At 34.8% G+C, this 23933-nt stretch overlaps 3 protein-coding genes across 4 annotated transcripts; 1 reads left to right on the forward strand and 2 right to left on the reverse strand.

Moving 5' to 3' along the window:
* The first annotated feature begins 16256 nt into the window (after positions 1 to 16256).
* LOC107462101 (putative pentatricopeptide repeat-containing protein At1g56570) lies at positions 16257 to 17324 on the forward strand. Its single transcript, XM_016080667.3, has one exon. The coding sequence runs from the start codon at positions 16277 to 16279 to the stop codon at positions 17228 to 17230; it is 954 nt and encodes a 317-aa protein (XP_015936153.1). The 5' UTR covers positions 16257 to 16276; the 3' UTR covers positions 17231 to 17324.
* LOC107462100 (pentatricopeptide repeat-containing protein At1g05750, chloroplastic) lies at positions 17288 to 19091 on the reverse strand. The gene has a single exon (XM_016080666.3). It carries the CDS (start codon positions 18975 to 18977, stop codon positions 17424 to 17426), a length of 1554 nt encoding a protein of 517 aa, XP_015936152.1. The 5' UTR covers positions 18978 to 19091; the 3' UTR covers positions 17288 to 17423.
* A 566-nt stretch (positions 19092 to 19657) lies between these two features.
* On the reverse strand, positions 19658 to 23933 carry LOC107462020 (receptor-like kinase TMK3). 2 transcript variants are annotated; one of them, XM_016080575.3, is made up of 3 exons: positions 23835 to 23933; positions 21140 to 23674; positions 19658 to 20517 (listed from the first exon to the last, which is right to left on the reverse strand). In XM_016080575.3, exons 2-3 carry the CDS (start codon positions 23520 to 23522, stop codon positions 20006 to 20008), a joined length of 2895 nt encoding a protein of 964 aa, XP_015936061.1. In that variant the 5' UTR covers positions 23523 to 23674; positions 23835 to 23933; the 3' UTR covers positions 19658 to 20005. The 2 variants fall into 2 exon arrangements, with proteins under 2 accessions (XP_015936061.1, XP_015936062.1); XM_016080576.3 differs by having other exon boundaries at positions 21140 to 23665; positions 23835 to 23927.

Genomic DNA, 23933 nt, shown 5'->3' on the forward strand with positions numbered 1-23933 from the left:
AATATGTGTATATATTGAGAATTAATTTGATTAGTGTAAATTTTCATCAAATACAGCTAATTAAGACAAAGCTGCTCATTGTCTCTCCAGATTTGTCCCTCTTGTTATGGCCAGATCTGGTGGGATATATGACTATGATATGATATGACATAATACGTGGTGGTCCTATGAACCCTTCTTGTTACTGCTTGTATTAACTATTAACACGTGCCCTATACTACTTTCATTTTTCATTTTCATTTTAGTAGTTAGTTGGGTCTTATTGCTGAAGACTATGAACCTTGTCATCCATGAAATAATTAAGTACCATACTCTGATTTTTGGGTCTGGGACAAGTCCCAACGGTGCAAGCCAAACCTAATAGCATATCCAATACTACATTTAATTTTAATTTTATTTTAGATTTTATAAAATAATAATTTAAAAATAAAAGTGAAATTTGTCTCTCCATGTTTAGTTTAGTTAGAATTTTATATTATTTTTAATTAGGGTTGTCATGTGTATCTACCCTTGTATTCAGGAACTACTAAATCTTAACATCAATTGAGGTTTTACCTATGAACTACCAACCCTGAAAACATGAACTCCACCATGATATGCAATTAATGATATAAATTTGTAGAGGTGTATGTTTGCTTGCTTGCAAAGCAGGTGAACTCCTATGATCCATAATTTCATACAAAAATAAAGGGATTAATCAAAGATATGGAAAGCTGCATTTGGAAGCTGTGTGCGGTTTGTTTTAGGTCAACTAACTAACTAAACTCCAATAAATTAAGTTCATAACAATTACATGATCTCACCCAAAAAGTACAAAAGTTATTCATGAACCAGCAATGTATATACGAGAAGGGGTCACTTTTAATAATGACAATCAGAAAAGAAAAATTACATTCTTTTTTTTTTAATGGATATTCGATATTCTTCTGACAATTATGGAAAACATACGCTGCCAAACTGTCGGATCTTTTTGAGTGTGTAGTGTGTGAATTTGTGTAGTTTTTTTTTTTAAATATTGTCAAGAAATTTATGGATATCAAATTGGGTTTTGGTTTTTTTTGGGTATGCAAATTGGGCTTTCAGGTATGGCAAAAGGCACCATAAAGCCTTTTTTATTGGACCATAACGTAACTGAAGCCCATTAAGAAAAGAGAGCTATTTGACTGAAAAAAATTCAAGTACTGTCAGATACCTTCTTGAAGAATAACTTGGATGGAAGTGGAAGGATGACACCAACATTTTTGTGCTGGTTTGTGCTGATCTACTCTAAGCAAATTAAAACCAACTAATGATTCAAATATTTGTGCTTAAATATATGGTATAATAACAATGATTATGCAGAAGATGAAACAAGGGGCTGATGCACAAGGTCATGCTCAAGTGGTGGCAAAGAACCTAAGGGTATTGTTGATGGAAGGTGTGGCTAAGAACATAAGAAGCTTGGAAGTTACAAGGCACAAGCACCGATGCCAATAATCTCACTTGGAAGGAAGCATGGGGTTGCTCAGTTCCCATTCATGATTATTATGTGCAAAGATATTATTTGAATGTATATATTTGTTCTGGTTAATTTTAGTTGATAATTTTTATTATCAATTTTTTATAGCAATAAATAAGAATTTAGATCGTCTAAATTTTGAATTTTCATTTTAGAGGGTAAAGTGTGATTTCTCACCTATGAATGATTTTTCTCTCATATTTTCTTTTGGTTTTACCTATGAAATAAATAGTAAAAAATCACACTTTATTCTCTAAAGTAAAATTCAAAATTTAGAAGATCTAAATCCAATAAATAAATAAAGAGTAAAGTATATTTTTTGTCTCTTGATAAAATTTTTAAAAATACCCCTAAATTTTATTTTATTTCTGTCCTAAAAGTTTTTGATTTGTATCAAATGCAAGTGCACCGAATGGTCCAAATAATACCTCAGGTAAGTAAGGGTCAATTCCACGAAGATTGTTGGATTGAGCAAGTAATAGTTATCTTGCTGGACTTAGTCAGACAAATAGAAAAGAGAGTTGTTGTTGTAGGCGCATAAACAAAATAATAAAGAGAGCAGTACGAAATTGGTGTAAAAACAATAATGAGAAATCAGTTAAGACTTTGGAGATGCTTATCTTTTCAGATTAGTACTTTTTACTAACTATATTAAAACCGAATGATTCATTATATGGCAAAGATGTAAGTGATTAACACCAGGGTCAGTGGTCAATTAATCTCCTTTAATTCATATCAAACAGGGTTAGTGGTCATTTAATCTGAACGAGGATGAAACTCACGCAATTCAATCTCTATTGGTCCTACTTAAAGTGCCACAGACAATGTCAGATCTTTCGGATCGGAGAATAAAGCTCAGTATTCTAGCTTTAGCGCCATAGAAACCTCAATCACCCAAAGCTAACCGGATTTTATGTCACAAATCTAATTAGCCCAGGCAATTTGCAGTTTAGGTGATGTATTCTCAAACTGTAGCTCAATACTATCCGGTCAAGGATTCGCAATAACTCATGTAGAATAAGGGATCATACTTCCGTTCCACCCCAAATTCATTTAGATTAAGAAAAATAATACATCATAGAATGGAATCAAATATATATTAAAATAGAGAAAGTAATAATATTAATCTATGGGAATAAGCAGAGCTCCTAACCTTTGCTTAGGAGGTTTAGTTGCTCATAACTTTACAGAGAAAACGAAATAAAAGTAAAGAAGATCTAAAGTAATGTGTCTCTCCCCTCCCGGGAGGCATGGTTCTCAGAAGGAAGGGAGTCCCTTATTTATAGTAAAATTACTAGACCTAAAAGATATTAATTTAAATTTAAAAGTTACAAGAATAAGATAAAATAAGCTAAGGAGTGTTAAAATCCACTTTAGGGACCACTTGGTGAGTGTTTGGGCTGATGCCTGGTATTCAACTTGGATTTTGGGTGTTCAACGCTGGTCCCTGCTCCCTGGCTAGCGTTGAACGCCAGTTTTGGGTATTCAATGCTGGGCTTGCTCCTCTTTGGGCGTTAAACTCCAGATGTGGATGTTCAACGTCAGTTTTGGGTAGTGATTCTAGAAGAGAAATATAGACTATTATATATTGCTGGAGAGCTCTAGAAGTTAGTTTTCTAACGCTGTTGAGACCGCATCAATTGGACCTCTATAACTCGAGATATGCTCTTTGGAATGCACAGAGGTCAGGATTGACAATATCTGCTATCCTTTCTTCGTCTCTAAACAAGATTCTGCCAAATTTGCCTGAAATTCACCTAAAATCACAGAAAAAACACAAAAACTCAAAGTAGCATCCAAATGATGAATTTTGCACTAAAACATACTAAAACATGATAAAATATAATTAAAAATAACAAAAAAATGCTATGAAAAAGGGTATAAAATATTCACTTATCACAACACGAAACTTAAACTATTGCTTGTCCTTAAGCAACCAAAAATAAGATAGGACTAATTAGAATAGAAAAATAGATCAGGTTTTAGAGTTGCCAATGAAGCTCAGTTCCAATTATTGAATGGGGCTATTAGCTCTTTATTTCTGAACAGCCTTGGCATCTCACTTTCTTTTGAAGCTCAGAAACATTGATATCCTTTGGAATTAGAATGCGGATGGTATTATTGATTCTCCTCTTTTAGTTTTTCTTGATTTTTGAATAAAGCTTCTTTTGGTGCTTTACATGTTTGAGCCTAGTCGTGACTCTAAACATTTTGTTTTCAAGTATTACCACCGGATACATAAATGCCACAAGCACTTAACTGAGGGAACCCTTTGGATTCGAATTTAGCTTTGCTTAAATTCCCAGACAGTGGTGCTCAGAGTTCTTAAACGTACTCTTTATTGTATTAGATCACGACTTTAAATGCTTAGTCTCAAGATTTTCTTGACACCTTCATACGACAAGCATATAGTTAGGGATAGCAACTCATTTGAGCTTTTTAGGCCAATTTTGACTCTCCTAACCATTGATGCTCAAAAGCTTGGATTTTTTTTCTTTTGATTTTTCTTTTTATTTTTTTTTGCTGTTTCTTTTGCTTCAAGAATCAGTCTTTTTGATATTTCAGAGAATCAATCTTTTTGATATTTCAGAGAATCAATAATACTTCTTTAAATTCATTGTTCTTCAAGATCCAATATGCTTAACTTCAATATCAATTATGCACAGTTAATTCATGCATTCAAAAAATAGAGATCAGGCCACCACATCAAAGTAATCAGAATAACTCATAATATATAACTTAAAATATCATGCATTTTGCTACTTCTTTTTCAAAAATTTTCTTTTTAAGCTTAGTGGACAATTCATGAGACATCTTTAACCATAAAAATTTTGAAAATAAACTATTAAAGCAAAATCCTAAGAGTGATCATGCAAAAGTTAGAATAGAAAATAAAAAATAGAATGAAATACTGAAAAATAGAAAGAAGGGGGGACGAAACTCAACCACCTTAGTGCTGATGGTTGCTCAGACTGTGCTCTTTTGTGAAGATGATTCACTTCCCTTTGGTGCCATTGATGATAATATACACCTAGAGCTTGCTCTGTAACACCAAACTTAAAAAATTCGCTTGTCCACAAGCAAAGAAAACTTGGTCCTTTCTGTTTCCTTATGGGCGTTGAATGCCCAAGCTCTCTTCCCCCTTCTGGCGTTGAACACCAGTAAGGGGCACCCTCCAGAGTGTTTTGTTTCTCTCCTACGTGTTCTTATTTCTGCTCTAAGTGCTACATATGATCACAAACGTTAGAAAAATAGGAAAACTATGAAATCAATAGAAAATAAAATAGTATGAAATCAAACTAAAGTAACAAAAAGAAAATAGAAAAGAAGAAAATACTATATGATACTCATGGTTGGGTTGCCTCCCAACAAACGCATCTTTAATGTCATTAACTTGACACTTGATTGCTGAATTTTCTTTCTCTTCTTTCAGTTGGTTAAAAGAAATGACTCCAAGGAAAAAGAGGAGGAGATTAGTGTCCTCAGATTTGAATTTCTCCTAACAAATTTTCTTTTTTTTTATTTTCAGCTTGTTCTCCTTGTTTGTTAGGGTAGGGGTTGGATTCCTTCTTGCTAACCTTTTCCTTTTCATGGATATCCTCTTTTGTTCCTTGATCACAATCCCCTTTTCAGCGTATTCCTTAATTATCGATCTCTACCACTCCGGATTCAGAATTTGGGTGTTGTGTGATTGGTGGAGTGTACCCTTTATCAAGAACTTCTTGAATTTGTGGTTCAATGAACTCACCCTCTATGTAGCTCTCTGCTTCATTGGAGTGTAAATTCCTATAAATGTTTTTCTCTCCTACAACCTCCTTTTTTCGTGCATATTCTTCTTCTTCCATGTGTGAGGGTGGAGAGTTCTCTACTTCATTGGAGGTATGGACTCCTTTGAATGATTCCCTCACATTCTTTTGTATGAATTTGCATTGCTTCCCTTGTGAGGGGTTTGCTTGTTCCTCTGCCCATCGCTTGGTAATCACCTCCACATGCCCCTCTACATTCTTGACACTTATTCTCATATCATGTATGCAACTTTGAGTGGCCTTCCGTAATTCTTTTATTGTAAGCTCTAAAGTTGATAGTTCTTAATAAGGAGAGGATGATTCTTGATATAAATAATGAGATGGTGGCTCTTGATATGAGTAAAAGGAACATGGTTCTTGGTATGGATAGAGAGGTGGTGGTTCTTAGTATGAGTAAGCAGAGGATGAGGATGAAAATTTTTGCAAAATTTTATCTGTTATTTACTCCAGTTCTTGGTAGACAAGATCAAAAGATGATGGTTTTTGACATGAGCAATATGGAGCACTGAAATTTTCTTGGTCTTGGTTTTTTCAACCAAAGTCTGGATAATTCCTTCATCCATAGCGATTTGAATTACTCTTTAGGTGTGAGTAGTAGCCCATGCGATCCTTCTCCATAATTGTTCCTCAGCATAAAATACCAAACAAAATTAAATGCATCAGGTGATAAATAGAAAAGCAAGGAAGAACAAAAATATATATTTTTTAAATTTTGAAAATAAATAAAAAAATAGAATACTAATTTGAAATAAGAAAAATAGCTAGAAATTTTGAAAAATTAAAAAAATAGAAAGAAAGGAGTTTAAAAATTTTCGAAATTCAAAAAGAAAGAGAAAACATTAAAGGAACACCAAACTTAAAGTTTGAAATTAAATATAAAATAAAATAACAAATAAAATTTGAAAATTAAGGAAAAGATAAATAAGATAGAGATTGAAAATCAAGAAAAATAAACAAGATAGAAATTTAAAACAAGAATGCAAGAATTAACCAAAAAATTTCAATAATTAAAAAGAAAAGGTTGTAAAATTTTTGAAATTCGAAAAGAAGGAAAGAATTAAAGACTAAAGAAACAACAAACTTAAAATTTGAATTTAAATAAAATAACTAACACAAAATTTCAAAAATCAAAGAGAAGATAATTAAGATCAAGAAAGATAAATAAGATAGAATTCGAAAATTCAAGAAAACAACTAAATAGAAAGAAACACTAACTTTAAAATTTGAAATCAAAATAAAGATAAGATAGGATAGGATAATTATTTTTTTAAGATAAGAAAGATAATTATTTTGTTTGTTTGTTGTATTTGCATAAAGCACAATAATAAAGAAAGCAATAAAAAGTTGATCAAGAAACAGTAATGAGAAAACAGTTAAGGTCTCAGAAATACTCACCCTTCCGGATTAATATTTCTTACCAATTATTTTAACAATAAATGATTCATTATATGACAAAATTTAAGTGATTAAAACCTGTCTGTTCAGTGAATTAATCTCCCCCAATCCTACTTAAAATGTCACATACAAGGTCAGATCTTTTGAATTAGAGGGTAAAGTTCAGAAAACTAGTTTAGCACCACAGAAATCTCAATTACGTAAGAACTCTGAGCACCACTGTCTAGGAATTTAAGCAAAGCTAAAATTTGAATCTAAAGAGTTCTCCCAGTTAAATGCTTGTGGCGTTTATGTATCAGGTGTTAATACTTGAAAACAAAACGCTTAGAGTCACGACTATGCTCAAAAGGTGCAAAGCACCAAAAGAAAAAGTTGTGGTCAAGAATCAAGAAAAACGGCTAATTTTTCAAAAAATTTAAGATAGATTCAACAATAATTTCATAAGAATAACCCTCAACACAAGCAAATCAAGTATAATTTTTATGTATTATTGGTACATTTGTCTTAATTTTTTTGAAAATTTAGCCATCGAAGATATATTTGATACAAATCAAAAATTTTTAGAACAAAATTGAAATAAAATAAAACTTAAGAGTATTTTTTAAACTTTTATCAAATTTCAGAGATAAAAAATATATTTTACCTATAAATAAGATACATTAATATCTAAAGATAGTTAAAAAAATAAATATTTGAATATCAGTGTTAATTTGATATCATGTGCATAGTTTAAGTATTAAATTGATGCAATTCTATTTCTTATTATTATTAAGTACGATTTTTTTAATTAAAATGGGACCTAATTCTAAGAGAAGAGAAAACTATGCTATAATCATTTCGGGAATGGGAATCTCTCTACAATTATCATCAATAATACTCTAAGTTTCTAAGAAGCATATTAACAAAATAAAAATCAAAATTTGCTGTTATTTTTTTCCTTAGCAAGTTACTTTGTATATCTATTTCCTCCTCTGTATGTATGCTAGAATTTTAGATCCTATTCCTTATCAATGTAGGTTGCAATGTGCTTGACAATATTGGTAGGATGTTGTAAATTTTTTTTTTATTCAAAATTGTTAAAAAATAACCTCTCTAAAAATCATATTCCACTATCACTATTTTTTGTCTTAGGTCCCACAGTCTTTAAAATTATGTAAAATTTTTATAACTCACCCCTAAAGGTTGTGCACACTTTCAAATTGACCTTATATTCTATATCCACCTCTCTAGATAGATTCATGTGATCCCTTTGTAGCTTATTTTACCATGATTTTTTTCCGTTGTACCATACAAATTTACCTTAATATAATTTTTTAGAGAGCTTGCCAACTCATGAAAACTTCTGCTTTTATAGGTTAAAATTTAAATATCTGACACTGTTTTTAAAAAAATTTCAAATGACCAAATATAAAAGAAGATCACTAGATTCGATTCAGTTAGTTTCTTATAGGAAGGTGAAAATAAAAAATCTATTTATTACTCGATTAGATTGATCTAAATCCGATGTAAAATTTCATCGAATCTATGCATTAAAGGAAGTTCTAAAAAAGTAAGTTAACTAATAAGAATGTTCTATACCCATATTTAGATGCTTTCGGACAGTCTCACACCACATAAATAAAATATTATTCAGTATTCCTAAGTTTTTTTACGTTTGAAATCATGTTTATTTTCCTAATTTTTGGACAAAAATAATCTTCTTCCCTTACCTTCTCCCCACGTCTATTTAATCAAATATATGATGGACAGTTATAATGATAGTGACACTATCATCATCATTGAAGTAGCCAGAGAGTCTCCTACTACACCAACCAACACTCTTATCTAATCGCACACACATTACACATACTCAGAAAACTCAAGAAAACAGAATGAGAGAACGAAGAAGACAGAGAAAGAAAGAAAAAGAAGAAGTTGTCTGATAATGTGGTTGCAGTGGCTGTAGGTGATGCTGAACCAGGAACAGTATGGAGTCAAAATCATAGAGACAAAATCGTATTTAACACCACTACTACTACTACTACTACTACTATTACTGTTATTGTTGTTGTTGTTCAAGATTTTAGAATGATCTAGAGAAGGGGTGCATATATGGCCTCCTTTTGAACCCTTTTGCCTTCTTTTAATTCTGACTATAAGGAGAATTTAGTTAGTGTCTGTCAAATAGAAACTCAAGAGACAATTTTATTTTGTCTTTTCACGATACTTTAAGAAATAGAGCAACTTTTTATTTTTTTGAAAAGCTGTGACTTCTGAGATAAAGGTAATGTAGAAGACATTTTTATATTGTCTTTTCATGAAAGAAAAACAGAAGAAGAGTAGAAAAAAGAGATTTACATATGAATGACATTTTTTTCCAGCGGGGCGGGCATCTGTCGGGAAGCAGTTTTGGGGGCATTTTTTATCCTTGAGAGGTGGGTACGGGTACCCGTGTAATAAACAAGGCGGACAATTTCTGCGCTTCTCTCTCAGACTCTCACTCTCTCCTTCCTCTATTACACGAGCCTTTCTCTCACTCAATCTCACCAACACTTCGTCACTTCCTTCTTCTTCCTTCTCACTGCGTTGTCGGCGTCCTCCCTCTCTATCCCTCACGTCGTCGTCCTTCACCTTCCTCCGGCACTGTCGCCGCTTACTTTCTTCCTCTCACTGCTTCGCTCGCTACTTACTTCTAGCTTCACCACCGCCTCCACTTTACAACGAAGCTTCATATCTATGATGTCGATGACATCCTTCCTCCAGCAATGCCTCTGCTCCACGACATTGATGATGCCTCTTCCACTAAAATTCTACGTCACCTCTGCTCAGTGAAGACAATGATAACTGTGCTCTGTGGCCGACCACCTTGTAATAAGTTGGATGTTTATGTTAATTGATGAAATTAGTTTTAATATATACTTTAATTTTTAATTAATGAAATTGCTATGAAATTGGAACATTGGAGTTAGGGTTTAAATTTTGTTATTGTGAAATTGGGTTTAGGTTTAGAATTTGGATTCTATTAATGTGAAATTGGATTAGGTTTTGGGTTTGTGTTTATTAATTGATAAATTTAGGTTAGATTTAGATTCTGTTACTGAGGAATTGAAATTAGGAATTTGATTCTTAATGTGAAATTGAGACATTGAATTATAATACTAAGTTTATTGTGAAACTATTGTTGTTTACTGAGTTTTTTCCTTTTTAAATTTTTTTTATTTGTTTCTTTCAAATCCGTAGATATCCGCGGATATCCAAATATCCGGCAGGTACGGAGTCTCCGTTACCCGTCACAGGGATGGGACAGGGACAGGAAGGGTTTCTGGAGGTGAGGGGCGGGGGTAAGGGGCATGTCCCCTCCCGTGGGGACCCGTTTTCATCCCTATTCACACAGTCATATATCCTAATTCAATCATCATATGCAATGTGACCTACGTCCAGTCTCTCCCACAATAGTGGGAGAATTTTCACTATCTTTCGTAAAGATTACAAACACTAATTTATCTAGGATTCAACTCAATTCTATCTAAGACAAACAAGCTTCTACCCAAACTAGATTTGGCTAGGTTCACTCGCTAAACTTGCAACCACTAAGTGCTCACCCAACTTAGCAAGGGAATCTCCTCAGAATTATGTGTACAAAACGAAAAAACTTACAAAAGATTTTTGATATAATTTTCTAACTTTTTCTTATAACTCTCTTTGCCTTTTCTCTCGATGGCTTTTACTGATTCCTTACTTAATGCCTTTTTCTATTGAAAAAAATAAAGAAAGATGAACACTAAAAAACAGAAAATTTAATGTAAAACTCTGAAGGAGAAAAAAAGGATAGCTTGTAAGCTATGAGAATCTAAACTCTATGCTCACTTCTTTCTCTTTAGCATCACGATTTAGGTGGGTGGTTTCATATGCAAAGCATTTTTCTCGCAACTCATCATAGGACATTTGTTTTAGGTTACCACTCTCAGAAATAATAGTAACTTTGGTTTTCCACTCTTGGGTTAGGCTTCTCAATATTTTTCTCATTAGCACTTGTTCGGTGTGAGTCATTCCCATAATATCCAAGCTGTTGATGATGACAAAAAATCTCTCACATTTTATCAATAGTTTCTCCTTCCTTCATAGCATCTTATATTCTTTTCTTAGCATGTTGATCCTTGTTCCTTCACTTGTTCGATGCCATTTTGAGTTATTTGGAATTTATCCCAATTTTTTTTATTATTTTGCACCTTGATACCTTTCGGTACTCCTCAAAACTAATTGAGCAGTGTATCATGTTGATTGCTTTGGCATTTAGTTCCACATTTTTCTTGTCTTCATCGTTCCATTTAGCTTCTTCTTTGGGTGTTACTACTCTTTCTGCACTTGTTTTTGTTGAAATTTGTGGACATTCACAATAATCTTCCAGATATCGTAGTCAACAGATTGGACAAAAATCCTCAACCTTTTCTTCCAGTAGTTGTAGTTCTTGCCATTGAAGAAGGGAGATCTATTGTTGGATTGACCTTTAGTGAGTGTGTAAGGCACGATATTTGAACCCATGTCGTTGGCCATTCGGATATTTTCTTCAAGTTGTAAAGTTTAATTTGGTTTCTTAAGACCAAGCTCTGGTACCAATTGAAGGTTTTAGAATAGTCTAAAGAATGAGGTGTTGAAGCTGGATTTATCCCATATAGGATTGAGTTGAATTCTAAAAAAATTGGTGTTTGTAATCTTTAAAAGATAGTGAAAATTTCACCACTATTGTGGGAAATACTGGATGTAGGTCACATTGTATATAGTAACTAAATCAGGATATATGACTGTGAATTTACTAGATGTAGGTCACATTGCATATAGTAACTAAATCAGGATATATGACTGTAAATTTTTCTTCTCTACTTTTCTTCTATTTTTCTTTCATAAAGAGACAAAATAAAAATATCTCCTATATTACCTATATCTCAGAAGTCATAGATATTTAAAAAGTAAAAAATTGCTCTATTTCTAAAAGTGTCAAAAAAAGATAAAATAAAATTACTTCCTGAATTTCTTCTTGACAGACAATTCAATAACTAAGTTTTTATCCTGTCAAAATTAAAAAAAAATGTTTAAAAGAAGACCATAAATCCAATCTTCAATTTTTTGGGTCATTTTAAAACCTTCAATAATAATTATTATTATTATTTAAGTTTTGAGAACCTTATCTTTGGACTACACCCTCCTATTTTCTAAGACTATTTATTAATTCTCTCAAAACTTAAAAATATATGTCTCGTCAGTGCAAAGTGCAAAGTGCAAAGTGCAAAGTGCAGAGGCATCTTCATGAGGGGTGCATATGAAAATCTTACTTTAATGCATAAGATACCCAGAAGAGAGCTAGGCAGCAGCCACATCAATCACTCCCCTTTCATTATCTTTTCTTCTTTTAATTTTCTTTTTATCTCTTTGCGATTGTGATGACTTCATGTTGTCACCTTAGATACAAGATAGACAGATAGAGACAGTGCAATAATCATAACCAAAAATAAAAATGGAAATGTTTCATTGCCACCCTGTTATTACGATACCTAGTCTCCTTACCCTCAATGCTACAACCAATCATCACTCTTAAATTTTTACCTTAAAATTTCAGGTACAACCATTTGTAACAGAAAAATCTCAACGTATTACGTACTACTTCACTTGCAAATATTATTTTCATTTATTTATATCTTTTCATTGTAAAATGGAATATACAATTTACTTAAGACTTGTTTAATATAATACGTTAAAAGAATATAAAGAAAAGAAAGGAATTAAACTACATATAAAAACAATGCATATTATTTATGTTATTCTTATTCAAGGTTGAACCTTTAACATCATCATCTTATTAATTTGACTTTTATACACTATCTTATTAATTTGACTTTTATGTTATTATTATTATTATTATTATTATTATTATTATTATTATTATAAACAACTCAAACCCTACTTATTACATACAATATCTATATATGGAGTGCAAGTCTTGTACTTGATGATTTGCTAAATCTTCCATCAATTAGATGATAGAGACCTAGTGGGTTTGAAACCTATATTTATTACCAAAACCAAGTAAATTTTATTCGGTTGAAGTTCACTTTCTGCTGATTTTTTTGGTTATGGAAGAGGTAAAGGTGTTGTGCCGCGTTATAGATGATGGAGGTGCTACACTAATTTGTGGGACAGCTTTTTGTTCAGATTTGGTGTTAAGGAATCAGACTTTTTAAATTTTTTGTTTTTAGGTTTTTGGAAGCAAATCGAAGGGTCCGTTTTGTATGGAGGGAGGATCTGAAATTCACATAAAATAAACGAATTCTGTGATTTTTCCATGATCAAAATTTTTTTTGATGATTTACATGAAATTGGATGGTCCGTTTTCTCTATTAATTTGTTTTTTGAATTAAGTTCAAGAAATCGCTGAGTCTGAGTTGTGCCTAACACCACACCAATATTAAATATCACTCCTTCCCATATCCAAGTCTAGCACCGGCTTTACCTCCATAATCAAATTAAAAAGCGTTCACTTTCTTCTTATCAATTTTCTCTCTCTTTCATTTGTGTCATAAGGTGTTAGGCGTCTAAATCACCTAGAGGTTTACATAACAACTTTCACCATAGCATTTTTTATTTTTTACTTCTACGTGCATATTGATCCAAAGAAGAGACAAAGTGTGAAATTTATAGTAGAAGGATCAAGAACTAAAAAAACAAAAGGGAATTTACGCATGGATAAATAAAAACCTACTAAATTCTAACATCATCTTACACATTTATGGTATTTGGGCTTTATATTCTTTATTTTTAGTGTTTATTTTTTTATATAAAATTATAAAAATAAAAATAGTGAAAATAAAAACATTAATATACATCTAAATTCCAATTGAACAAATTAAAACTTGATTTTCAGTGGTCTCAGCCAATAGAATTTAGGTACGACTGTATGATTGGATTGTGAGAGAAAAAAGTCAGCAAATATAATGACTCAAAAAAAAAAGAAGGAAAAGTAATAGTGTATGTATGTAATTGTAAACAGATTTTGAAACAGAGAATCAGATATGGGATAGGGGAAACATCATGTTGTGGCTGCCAATGCCCATGCCATTTGCCTTTTTAATCAAACCACCTACCAAAGCATATCCCCTTTTTCGTTCATTTTCATGTTTGATTTATTTATTAATATCTTTTGACATCACATCTTGTCATATACGTGATTATGTATTGAATTTAAGATATTATGAAAATTCAACTTAATCTAAGAATAAAACATACAGATTTAATATTAAAAATAGATGTTAAAAAAATACATAAAAGTAATACATATAACATATTCTTAAATATTAAAAATTTAAAAAGATAAAAATACAAAAAAAGATGTTTCTATTACTGCTATATTTTAAAAAATTAAAAAAGTATATATTTTTCGATCTCTAATTTCAAATGCAAATTTTACTTTTTACAATAAAATTTTTTTTGAAAGCCAATAATTTTTAGAATTTTTAATTGATTAACATAAATATTAAATTATTTTAAATATAAATTATATATTTCTTATGTGTAAAATATTTATAAATATAAATATAAATTATTACTAATTAAATATTAACAAAAAATGATAATATTTACTGAACACTTAGCATTGTACTTTCCAATATTGTATCTCATGATATACTAAGCAATTATAAGCATAACATATCCCATCTATTACATGCATTGGCACCTGCCAAGTGATTTGTTTTCACTTTTCAGGTGGCTCAACTGCCACATAAGACGGCGCTGCCACAGAGAGAAGAGCAGTGATGGATCTTAGCTCATATAGGTGCTGCTTACTTGCAATGATTATATACCTCACCACATTAGTAGTGTCTTCATAAAATGGCTGCATGAGCCATCATTCAAATCCTTGAATCCACACACCACTATAAAAGGGTCAACTAGGATACCCTTCTTTCTCTCAACTCGCATAATAAAAAAGAAACTAAGTCCCTTCTTCCCTCCAATGGCATCAAAGTTCTTCTTCACCTCTCTCACTTTGCTGGTTCTTTTCTGCTTGCTTCTTGTGAAAGACACTTCTGGTTTGTAAATAATCTTTTTCTTCTTGTTTCTGTCACAAACTTTGGAAGAAGAAAAAAAGAAGGTATCATTCATAACATGTTTTGTTTAATGGCAGATTATTGCAATGCTAATAAGCATGGATGCTTTGATGCTCAGGCAGCTGTTCTAAAGGAGATTCGAAATAGAAAGGTCTATCACTACTTATACTTTAGATTCTATACTTTTGTTTGTGGTACAATTTATAACACTATTTCTACGTTGTTAATTGGTGCAGGTGTTTTTTGCTTTCAAGGATAAGAAAACAAGTCTGAAGGCTATGCTGCAAGGATCATCATCATCAAGAATGATGAGAGATGGTGAAAAATCAGTGAGTTGGGAGCTGAGGAGGGTTCCTTCTGGTCCAGACCCACTCCATCATAACGGTGGCATTGGCAACCCCAAGCCTCAAACCCCTTAACTTCATATATATATAGTTCTGTTCTCTTGACCTATTAGTTTTCTTTTTGTTATCACTGTGAAAACTGAAGAGTGTTTATCTACTTAGTAGCTATATATATAGTTTAATCTGGGGAAAGAAAAATGCAATGTGTAGCAGTGAAGTTCTCTTACTTTGACATGCACTAGAATATATATATGTCAGCTTAGCTTGTTCCTGTTCTTCTTTTTTGGTAATTAGTATTATGTTTTTAATTTAAAGCACATCTAGTAAAATTTTATGAATCACACCATATCACAATGGCAAAGAAATCAGCTTATCATACAATAAAGATTTCAGTGATGTTAGCCATAACTAAAACCAGTGAAGTATGGCAGATACTGAATCTAGAGAAAAAGGAACAAAAGAAACTGATCTTCCTTCTTCCATGACATTTTTTATATGCTAAATAGAGACATTTAAAAAATAACACGTAAAAAGTTATTATCTTTATTAATAATTAATAATAAAAAGTATATATTAATCGACGGTAACATTACTCTTAGTCTTAGCAGTAGATGTGATATTGGGTCTGAAAACCAGTGACATTTTCATTATGGCAATTTTCAATTTTGTGCTTACAGCTCATAGTGTTGATCATGGATTGGATTGAAACGGAACCTTTATGAATTATGACAGTTATGTGTTTTGGCCCTTTCTAATTCTTCCACCCGAATAACTACATAAATATGCAAGTATATGTACCATCTTCTCTGATAACTAACCTCGATCTTCTACTCTCAAATTTGTACTCATGATAGCCATAGTGAGGGAAATGACATCAGCAATAACACATATGCTGACGCAACCAACTATATTTTGTGACAATAGCCAAATCCAATAACCAAATCTGGCGAAACATATTCTCTGGCCCTACAACAAACGAAGATACTATTTAAGGATTTCAAATAAAATGTGGTAGTACATTTTTTTATTAGTTTGATTTTGCATCGATTATTTCCTTTTTAATCTCTTAATAAAAAATAAAATTCTAAAAATTGAACTGAACATTCGGAACCATGACCAAAACTCAATAGTGAACTTAAAGTTGAAGGTGATATTATGTACAAGTCTCAAGAACTAAAGCTCGTACCTTTATGCGCCACACTTCTCGACGCTTGCATTTCCTCAAAGAATTTGAAGAATTTGAAACGAATCCACGCGGTCACCATCACCTTAGGAATTTCAAGCCATGACTTCATTCGAACCAAGCTCGTTTCTTGCTACGCTTCCTGCGCCCAGTTGCACCATGCAAATACAATATTCTCCTTCGCAAATCGCAAACCAACTTTCCTCTTCAACGCTCTCATCAGAGCCCATTCCAACCTCAGCAATTTTGCCCAATCGCTCTCCCTGTTCCGCTTCATGGTTCTCTCATACAAGCAGTTTGATCGCCACACGTTCCCTTCTGTGCTCAAGTCTTGCGCTGGGTTATCGTCGCTGAGGCTCGGTAAACAGGTCCATGGAGCGGTTGTGGTTAATGGGTTTTCCTTTGACTTGGCAAATTTGAATGCTTTGATAAGCATGTATGCGAAATGTGGTGACTTGGCTTGTGCCCGCAAGGTGTTTGATGGAATGGTTGAGAGGAACGTGGTTATCTGGACAACTATGATGGCGGGTTATGGGATGCATGGAATGTTTGGAGAGGTGTTTGAGATGTTTGATAGGATGGTGGAGGCTGGGGAGAGGCCTGATGGTGTGAGTTTGACGGCGTTGTTGTCGGCGTGTAGCCATGGCGGATTTGTGGAGAAGGGAAGGGAGTATTTTGAGATGATGGAGGTGAAGTTTGGTATTAAGCCAGGGCTGCAGCATTACACTTGTATGGTGGATATGTTGGGGAGGGTTGGGGAGGTTGAGGAAGCAGAGAGGTTGATTTTGAGGATGAAGGTTGAGCCTGATGAAGCATTATGGGGTGCCTTGTTGGGGGCATGTAGAAATCATGGGAAGGTGGAGGTTGCTGAGAGAATTGCAGAGAGGGTTTGTGGGAGGGAATTTAGTTTGGCTTCATCAGTTTGAATCCATGATAATTCTAGTTATATATGTATGAGCAAGTTCATATATCTTGCATGATCAAACTTAATTCTTTTATATAGTTTTTTTCCGGGGTCTAATCATATATGCAAATTATAGTTAATCATTTATTTGAATTCGATTAACATTTACCAGTTCAGTAACAAAATTGAATCATTGGGCAAGTCAATTACAAAGCTCAATCACCCTCAAAAAAATGTTTTACAGATAAATCCGGAACATAGCCACATAATTGAAGATCAAAAGACAAGAGCTCCAAAGCTGCATAAATATGCTCATTCTCTTCATGAGATTTATCACCTGCCACAAACTTGTGCATGCTTGAATCAATCTCAATGGAGCTAAAGCCTGGTTGCTTTTGAATCCCACGGACCTTCATTGCCCTCCTAACTTTGTTTGCACCTTCCCACTTTCCAACCGATGCATAAATGTTAGAAAGGAGCACATAATTGGAATCTCCACCAGGATCCAATTCAACAAGATATCTCATCACTTTTTCAGCCAAATTAATGTCCCCGCGAGTCCTACAAGCAGCAAGCAATGACCCTAACACCACTTCATTAGGCTTCATGGGCATGTTCTTGATTACATTCAATGCCTCTTCCAATCTCCCAGCTCTACTATAGAGATCCACTAGGCAACCATAGTGCTCAATCCTAGGCGCAATTCTGCGAACTCTCGTCATGTAATCAAAGATTCTTATGCCCTCATTTATGAGTCCGGCATGGCTGCATGCTGTTAGAGCACCCGTGTAACTGACCCCATTAGGCTCAAACCCTTCCCTCTGCATTGAACTGAATAAACTCAGAGCCTCATCCGCAAGACCATTAACGGCGCAACCTACAATGATTGAGTTCCAAGACACCAATGTTCGCTCCAACATGCTCTCGAACACTTGGCGAGCAAACTCTATACACCCACACCGAGCATACATATCAATCAACGAGTTGGCAACCTTAACATTGTGCAATAACCCTTGTTTTGCAGCAAGTCGATGCACCCACAAGCCAAGACCAAGTGTTCCCAAGTTGGCACACGCAGCAAGGACAGCAATAACAGTAACATAATCAGGCACTGCACCAGCGAGCTGCATTGCCCGAAAGCACTCCAATGCTTCCTCGTGACAATCTCTCTTCACAAAGCCGCCAATCAAAGCAGTCCAAGAAATGGCATTCTTCACAGGCATTTCATCGAACAGGTGGAGAGCACATTCCGTCTCGCCGTTCCTCATGTATCCGTCGATCATGGTGTTCCAAGTCACCAAATTTCTTACACCCATTTGGTCAAACACCAACCTTGCAGAGCCCACGCTGCCGCACTTTGCGTACATGTCGATCAACGCTGTGCCAACGATGACGTCGTTGACGTCCATGCAACCCAGTTTTCGAGCGTGCGCATGCAATGCACATCCGAAGGAGATGTTGCTGTGAGATGGGTAGTGAGCGCAACCGGAGAGAAGAGTAATGAGGGTGATGTGGTTGGGTTCGGCACCGGCTTCCCTCATGCGAACGAAATCGGAAGCAGCTTGGAGTAAGTTTCCGTTTCGGCAGTGCTGAGCTATGGAGGATGTCCATAAGACAGTAGGGTTTGGGTCTGAGGATTTTTGTGTGTGTCTTAACAACAAACTATGATGTTTGGTGATGTTGGGTTTTATGGAAGACTTGGAATTTGTCTGAGGTGGAGGATGGGGGAGTGATGATGTTGGGGTAGCTGTGCACGCAGGTTGCAGCATGGTTCCTTACGGTTATGGACTTATGGGTACCCCTCTTTCTTTTTTGTTTTGTTTTCTTTATCCTGCTATTCTTTTTTTTTAAGTAAATAAATAAAAAGGAAATATTATATTATTATGTTGAAAATATAAACATTCTCTTTGACAGAAATACTCTGATATTATGCCTTAAGTTTCATGTGGTACTCACTGGATCACCAAACTAAATTTGAAGGTCTATTATCTCTTCGATTTGTATGGCATCGCATGAAATCAAAATTAAGAGAAAAAAATCCTCAAAAACGTGTGACCATGTTTTATAGGATTTATGGCATTTCTGAGTTCGGCAGAATACTATTTCATATCACTATCAGCCTTCAATTTTTCAACGGCTATGGTCCAATTGAAGAAGGAAGAAAAATGTCGGTTCAATTTTTCTTCCTAATACAGCTATACAAGTGACATTTTCAACTTCTCATTTTTGGTGACAAGCATGAATGAGATTGAAGAACTCTGCACTCTCTTTTGCTTGAGCTTTAGCCCTACCACCAACTTCCCTGTATTAATCTTGCACCTTTTTTAAGTCTTTTTGGACAAAGAAGTTGTCCGGTAGGAACATAACACACAAACTACAAGTAACATGATAATCAAGTACTAGGACTAGTAGTTAGGCACCTTCAATCAATCAGTATCAAACTTGTAATATGAATCATAACAACCTTTGTTTTAACATTTGTAATATGCTGGCTAAGTTGTTGCTATGCATGTGTAACAATCAACCTTGTATTGTATGGATAACAGAAGACTTACCAAATGAAGTTTCTATAAAGCCAAATACTAAAATAGGACAAAACAAAAACTCTTTATCTACATCTTGGAATAGTATTTTGAAGTGTTTCACTGTCCACAAACAACACAAAAATCACAAAGCAAACAATGTATACTACCTTTTCGGCTGCAGTAACAGAAAATGGAAAATTCTTTATTCAGGTAAATAGCACTATAGTCTATGGCAATAAGAATCACAACTTGCACCGGACTTAGCTCCAAAATCATCTAGCATCAGCAGAGGTAAAAGAATCAGCAAAACCAGAAGGCTTGGCTGCTATACTTCCTCTACTGTTTTCAGTACTGGCACCATAGCTAAATTCATTGCTCTCTGCTTCCTTCCAAATCTTCAGCATTTGTGGGAGCGGTCTACTGTAGTCAATACCAGAGTCGTAATCTAACTCATCGTCAACCGGTTTCCATTTCTCAACCAATGCCACGAGTACATTCACTACATGACTCATATCCGGCCGGTGGTGTGCCTCCCTTGCAGTGCAGTGTCCGGCGAGTTCAGATACAATGGATATGCTCTCGAAAGCCTCGTCAGTTGCTTCCAAAGCTGGATCAATGGCAGCCATGAGCTTTTCTTTGTTTGATTTGATTCGCCAAAACCATTCTGCTAGATATCGTCTTTCCTCCGGGCGGCTCTCATCAAGCGCTGTTAGTCCAGTCAGTAGTTCCATCAGGACCACCCCATAGCTGAACACATCAACTTTGGTGGTGATTTTCCCCATCACTGAAACATATAGACAAAACTTAGTATGCCGAGCTAGATGGATCAAACTGAGAAAAATTGAAGATTTAAAACAAGTGTAAAGATGCTAATAAACACAGGGTAAACTCACAAGTGTAAAGATGCTAACAAGGATGATGCAATGCATAGTAACTCATAAATACTTAACTATAAGATAAAGGATACAAAGATCATATTCTGAAATATAAACTGATTGAACTTATAATTAGACATTATCTTCTTGTTAATTATCTAAATGTAGTAGGGCACCTGATTAAAAATAATTGTGTAGTATATTTAGCTAGATAATTTCCTACTTTACTAGGGGCATGATAAATAGTTGTGCTTTTAGCTACTCAATGAACAGAACTGAATTTTAGAAAGGCATTGACAATTACAAAGGTAAACAAAAATTGATAGCAGAGTACTATAAAACAATGTTCATTAACAAAACACTCAAAAGCAAGCACGAAAACCGAATTTACTCACTAAATTTTTCATCAGTAAATTAAGTTCTTTTAAGAACATTCCAGCTGAATACAAACATGCAGCCAGATACGATGCCTTAAGAATAGTGTGATCCTGTTATTAAGTTCTAGAGGTAATTAAAAGTAACACCTGTTACCTGCATATTCAGGGGCAAGGTATCCAAATGTTCCAGCAAGCTTGGTTGCCACAGATTTTTCACCATCCGGAGCAAGCTTCACAAGACCAAAATCCGAAACTTTTGCATGGAAATCATCACCAATTAGAATATTAGAAGACTTGAGGTCTCTATGGATGAAGGTCTGGCAGGCAAGACCATGAAGGTATTCGATTCCTCTAGCAACATCTAGAGCTATTGCAAGCCTTTGTGACAAAGACAATGGTTTCAATTTCAAGCTTTTCCAATGGAAAAGATGTTGGCTAAGAGCACCAAGAGGCATATATTCATAAACCAAAAGTCTCTCATTGCCTCCAATGGAATACCCCAAAAGAGATACCAAATGCCTGTGACGAACCTTTGAAAGAACAGCGATTTCAGCTTCGAACTCCTCCAGCGCCTTGCTGCTGATAACACCATGCTCCATTCTCTTCACTGCTATTTTAGTCCCATCTTCAAGTTCACCCTTGTACACAGTTCCAAACCCTCCACGGCCTAACTCATTTTCTGAAGAGAAATTGTTGGTAACCTTGCGTAGGACTTGAACCGAAATGACAAGGTTTCCAGCCTCAATTATATGAGAGTTTTGAGTCTCACCACTAATGTTACTCAGAGAACTTGTCCCAGTCTTAGTTGATAAGCTTCCAGTGGTGGTATCTGAGACTGTAACTTTAACCACATTATCCCGATTGGATGGATCTCTCGGGTGCACCACAATGGAACTTGGAGCATCCAAGGAGGCCTTTTTCTTCTTCATGGAACAAATGAAGAGGAAAACAACCAAAGGAACAGCAACTACAAAGACTGTAATTCCAGACACAATTGCCACTGTCTTGAATCTTTTGGAATGATCCAGTTTAGATTGACTTGAACTTGAATTCATATTGGGATCATGTGCCTTATGAGAGGAGGATGAAGGGGGTGACAGGTTGTCTGGAGAAGGATGTGAATTTTCAGGCGGCAGAGACATTCCTCCACTTTCAGTAGTAAGAAGAGGGTTTCCCACAATAACAACCTTAACATCTTTGCGAAAATTTGGCAATGGGGGCTCAAGACGGTTGTCACTTAAATCAAACAACCTCAAAGATTTCAATTCAGAAAAATTACTAGGAACCATGCCAGTTATGTTATTTCCTTCTAGCCTAATTTCAAGTAATGAATCTAACTTAGCAAGTGAGGGACTAAGAGTACCGTTGAGCTCGTGCCGTGGCAAATTGATTATAGATACCTGGTGGTTGGAATTGCAGCTCAATCCGAACCATGGCCCTGTGCTCTCTGTGCTTCCAGTGCATGGATTGTTGCCTGACCAATCCGAAATGAGAAACAATGGATAGTTCAGATTATCCAGAACATCTAGCAGTGCAGTAACTTGAGGATCACATTCATGCCCTGGCTTAATTTGACAAAAGAAATTGTTATTATAAGAAACATTTGCAGCCTTAAATTCTGGTATTGGACCCATTAACATGTTATTGTTCAACACCAGTAACTCAAGTTCCATTTCTGCTAGGGATTCAGGAATCAAGCCAACAAGTTGATTACTATTGAGGTTGAGCTCTTGCAAGGAAGTAAGGTTTCCAATATCATGTGGAATTCTCCCATTGAACTGATTTCCATGTAGCCAAAGCTGTCTTAGGAAAATCATTGAAGAAACAACATCAATAGGACCCGTTAACCCTTCACCTTCTTGATTGTTCAACCATAGAACCTGGATAGAAGATTGAGCAAAAGTTTCCGGAATCTTACCGGATAGCCTGTTCCCGGAAAGCCTCAGGTTCGTTAGGGAAGGCAATGTGCCTAGAAAATCCGGCAACGGTCCAACCAAATTGCAATTAACAAGAGAAAGATTGGTTAGTTGCACTGATTTTTCCAAATCAAGAGGAAATGACCAACCACTAGTTCCATTCAATGAATTTTCTTCCAAAGACAAAACCCTCAAGCTGGTAAGTCCGTTGAAGAAATCTGAAGGGATTGCTTCAAATGCATTGTAATCCAAGAAAGCAAATTCCAACTTAGATAATCCACTGAAACTAGGCAACATCCCAGTGAGATTGTTCCTTTGAAGGCCCAAGTTGTAGAGTTCTGATAGCTGATTGAAATTTGGAGGCAATGTTCCTCTGAGTCCAAGATTCTTGGCCTGAATCTGAGTGACTCTATCACCACTGCAGAACACATAAGGCCATGAAGGAGGGCCACATGGATCATCTCCATCTTCCGGCCATTTCAGAAGCTCGGGATTCTCTAACCCTTTTCTGAAAGAATTCAGAACTTTGAGATCATTTGGGTCTGTGTCACCATAACACATTCTCATAATTAGGCCAAAGAAGAGAAAGAACAACACTGCCATGATGTGGCTACCTTCCATTGTTACTCTATAAGGAAGAAAAAATAGAGAACCCCAAGTACTCAAGGAAGGAACTTTGACACTAAACTCAGAACCCCATGAAGGAGAAAAACCAATGTCTCTGTCTCTCTGACTTGTGTGGCCATAAAAATGAGGGACAGTAACTGCAAGAACTAGAAACAGAGAAGCTCAGAACTCAGAAGAAGATAATTACATTGAGTGTGTGAATGAGAATGTGAATGTGAGTGTGAAAGTGAGTGCTTGTCTTGTTTGTAACTTAACTAAAAATAGGTATAAACAAAAGGGAATTAAAATTGAGAAAATGTTGAGTACCTCAGAGGATTAGGAAGAATAGAATAGAGAGAGACAAGGACATTGCAATGTGGAGTATCTTCAGCTTTTATATTTTACTCTGCTTTTCATCAGAGAAGG

The sequence above is a fragment of the Arachis duranensis genome, chromosome 8 (assembly GCF_000817695.3).
Source record: "Arachis duranensis cultivar V14167 chromosome 8, aradu.V14167.gnm2.J7QH, whole genome shotgun sequence".
Taxonomy (NCBI): domain Eukaryota; kingdom Viridiplantae; phylum Streptophyta; class Magnoliopsida; order Fabales; family Fabaceae; genus Arachis; species Arachis duranensis.

Coding starts and splice junctions, on each gene's coding strand:
- LOC107462101 (XM_016080667.3), top strand. CDS start 16,277: ATGTACAAGTCTCAAGAACTAAAGCTCGTACCTTTATGCGCCACACTT.
- LOC107462100 (XM_016080666.3), bottom strand. CDS start 18,977: ATGCTGCAACCTGCGTGCACAGCTACCCCAACATCATCACTCCCCCAT.
- LOC107462020 (XM_016080575.3), bottom strand. CDS start 23,522: ATGGAAGGTAGCCACATCATGGCAGTGTTGTTCTTTCTCTTCTTTGGC. Junction 20,518..21,139: donor CCTTGCCCCTGAATATGCAG/GTAACAGGTGTT, acceptor TATATGTTTCAG/TGATGGGGAAAATCACCACC.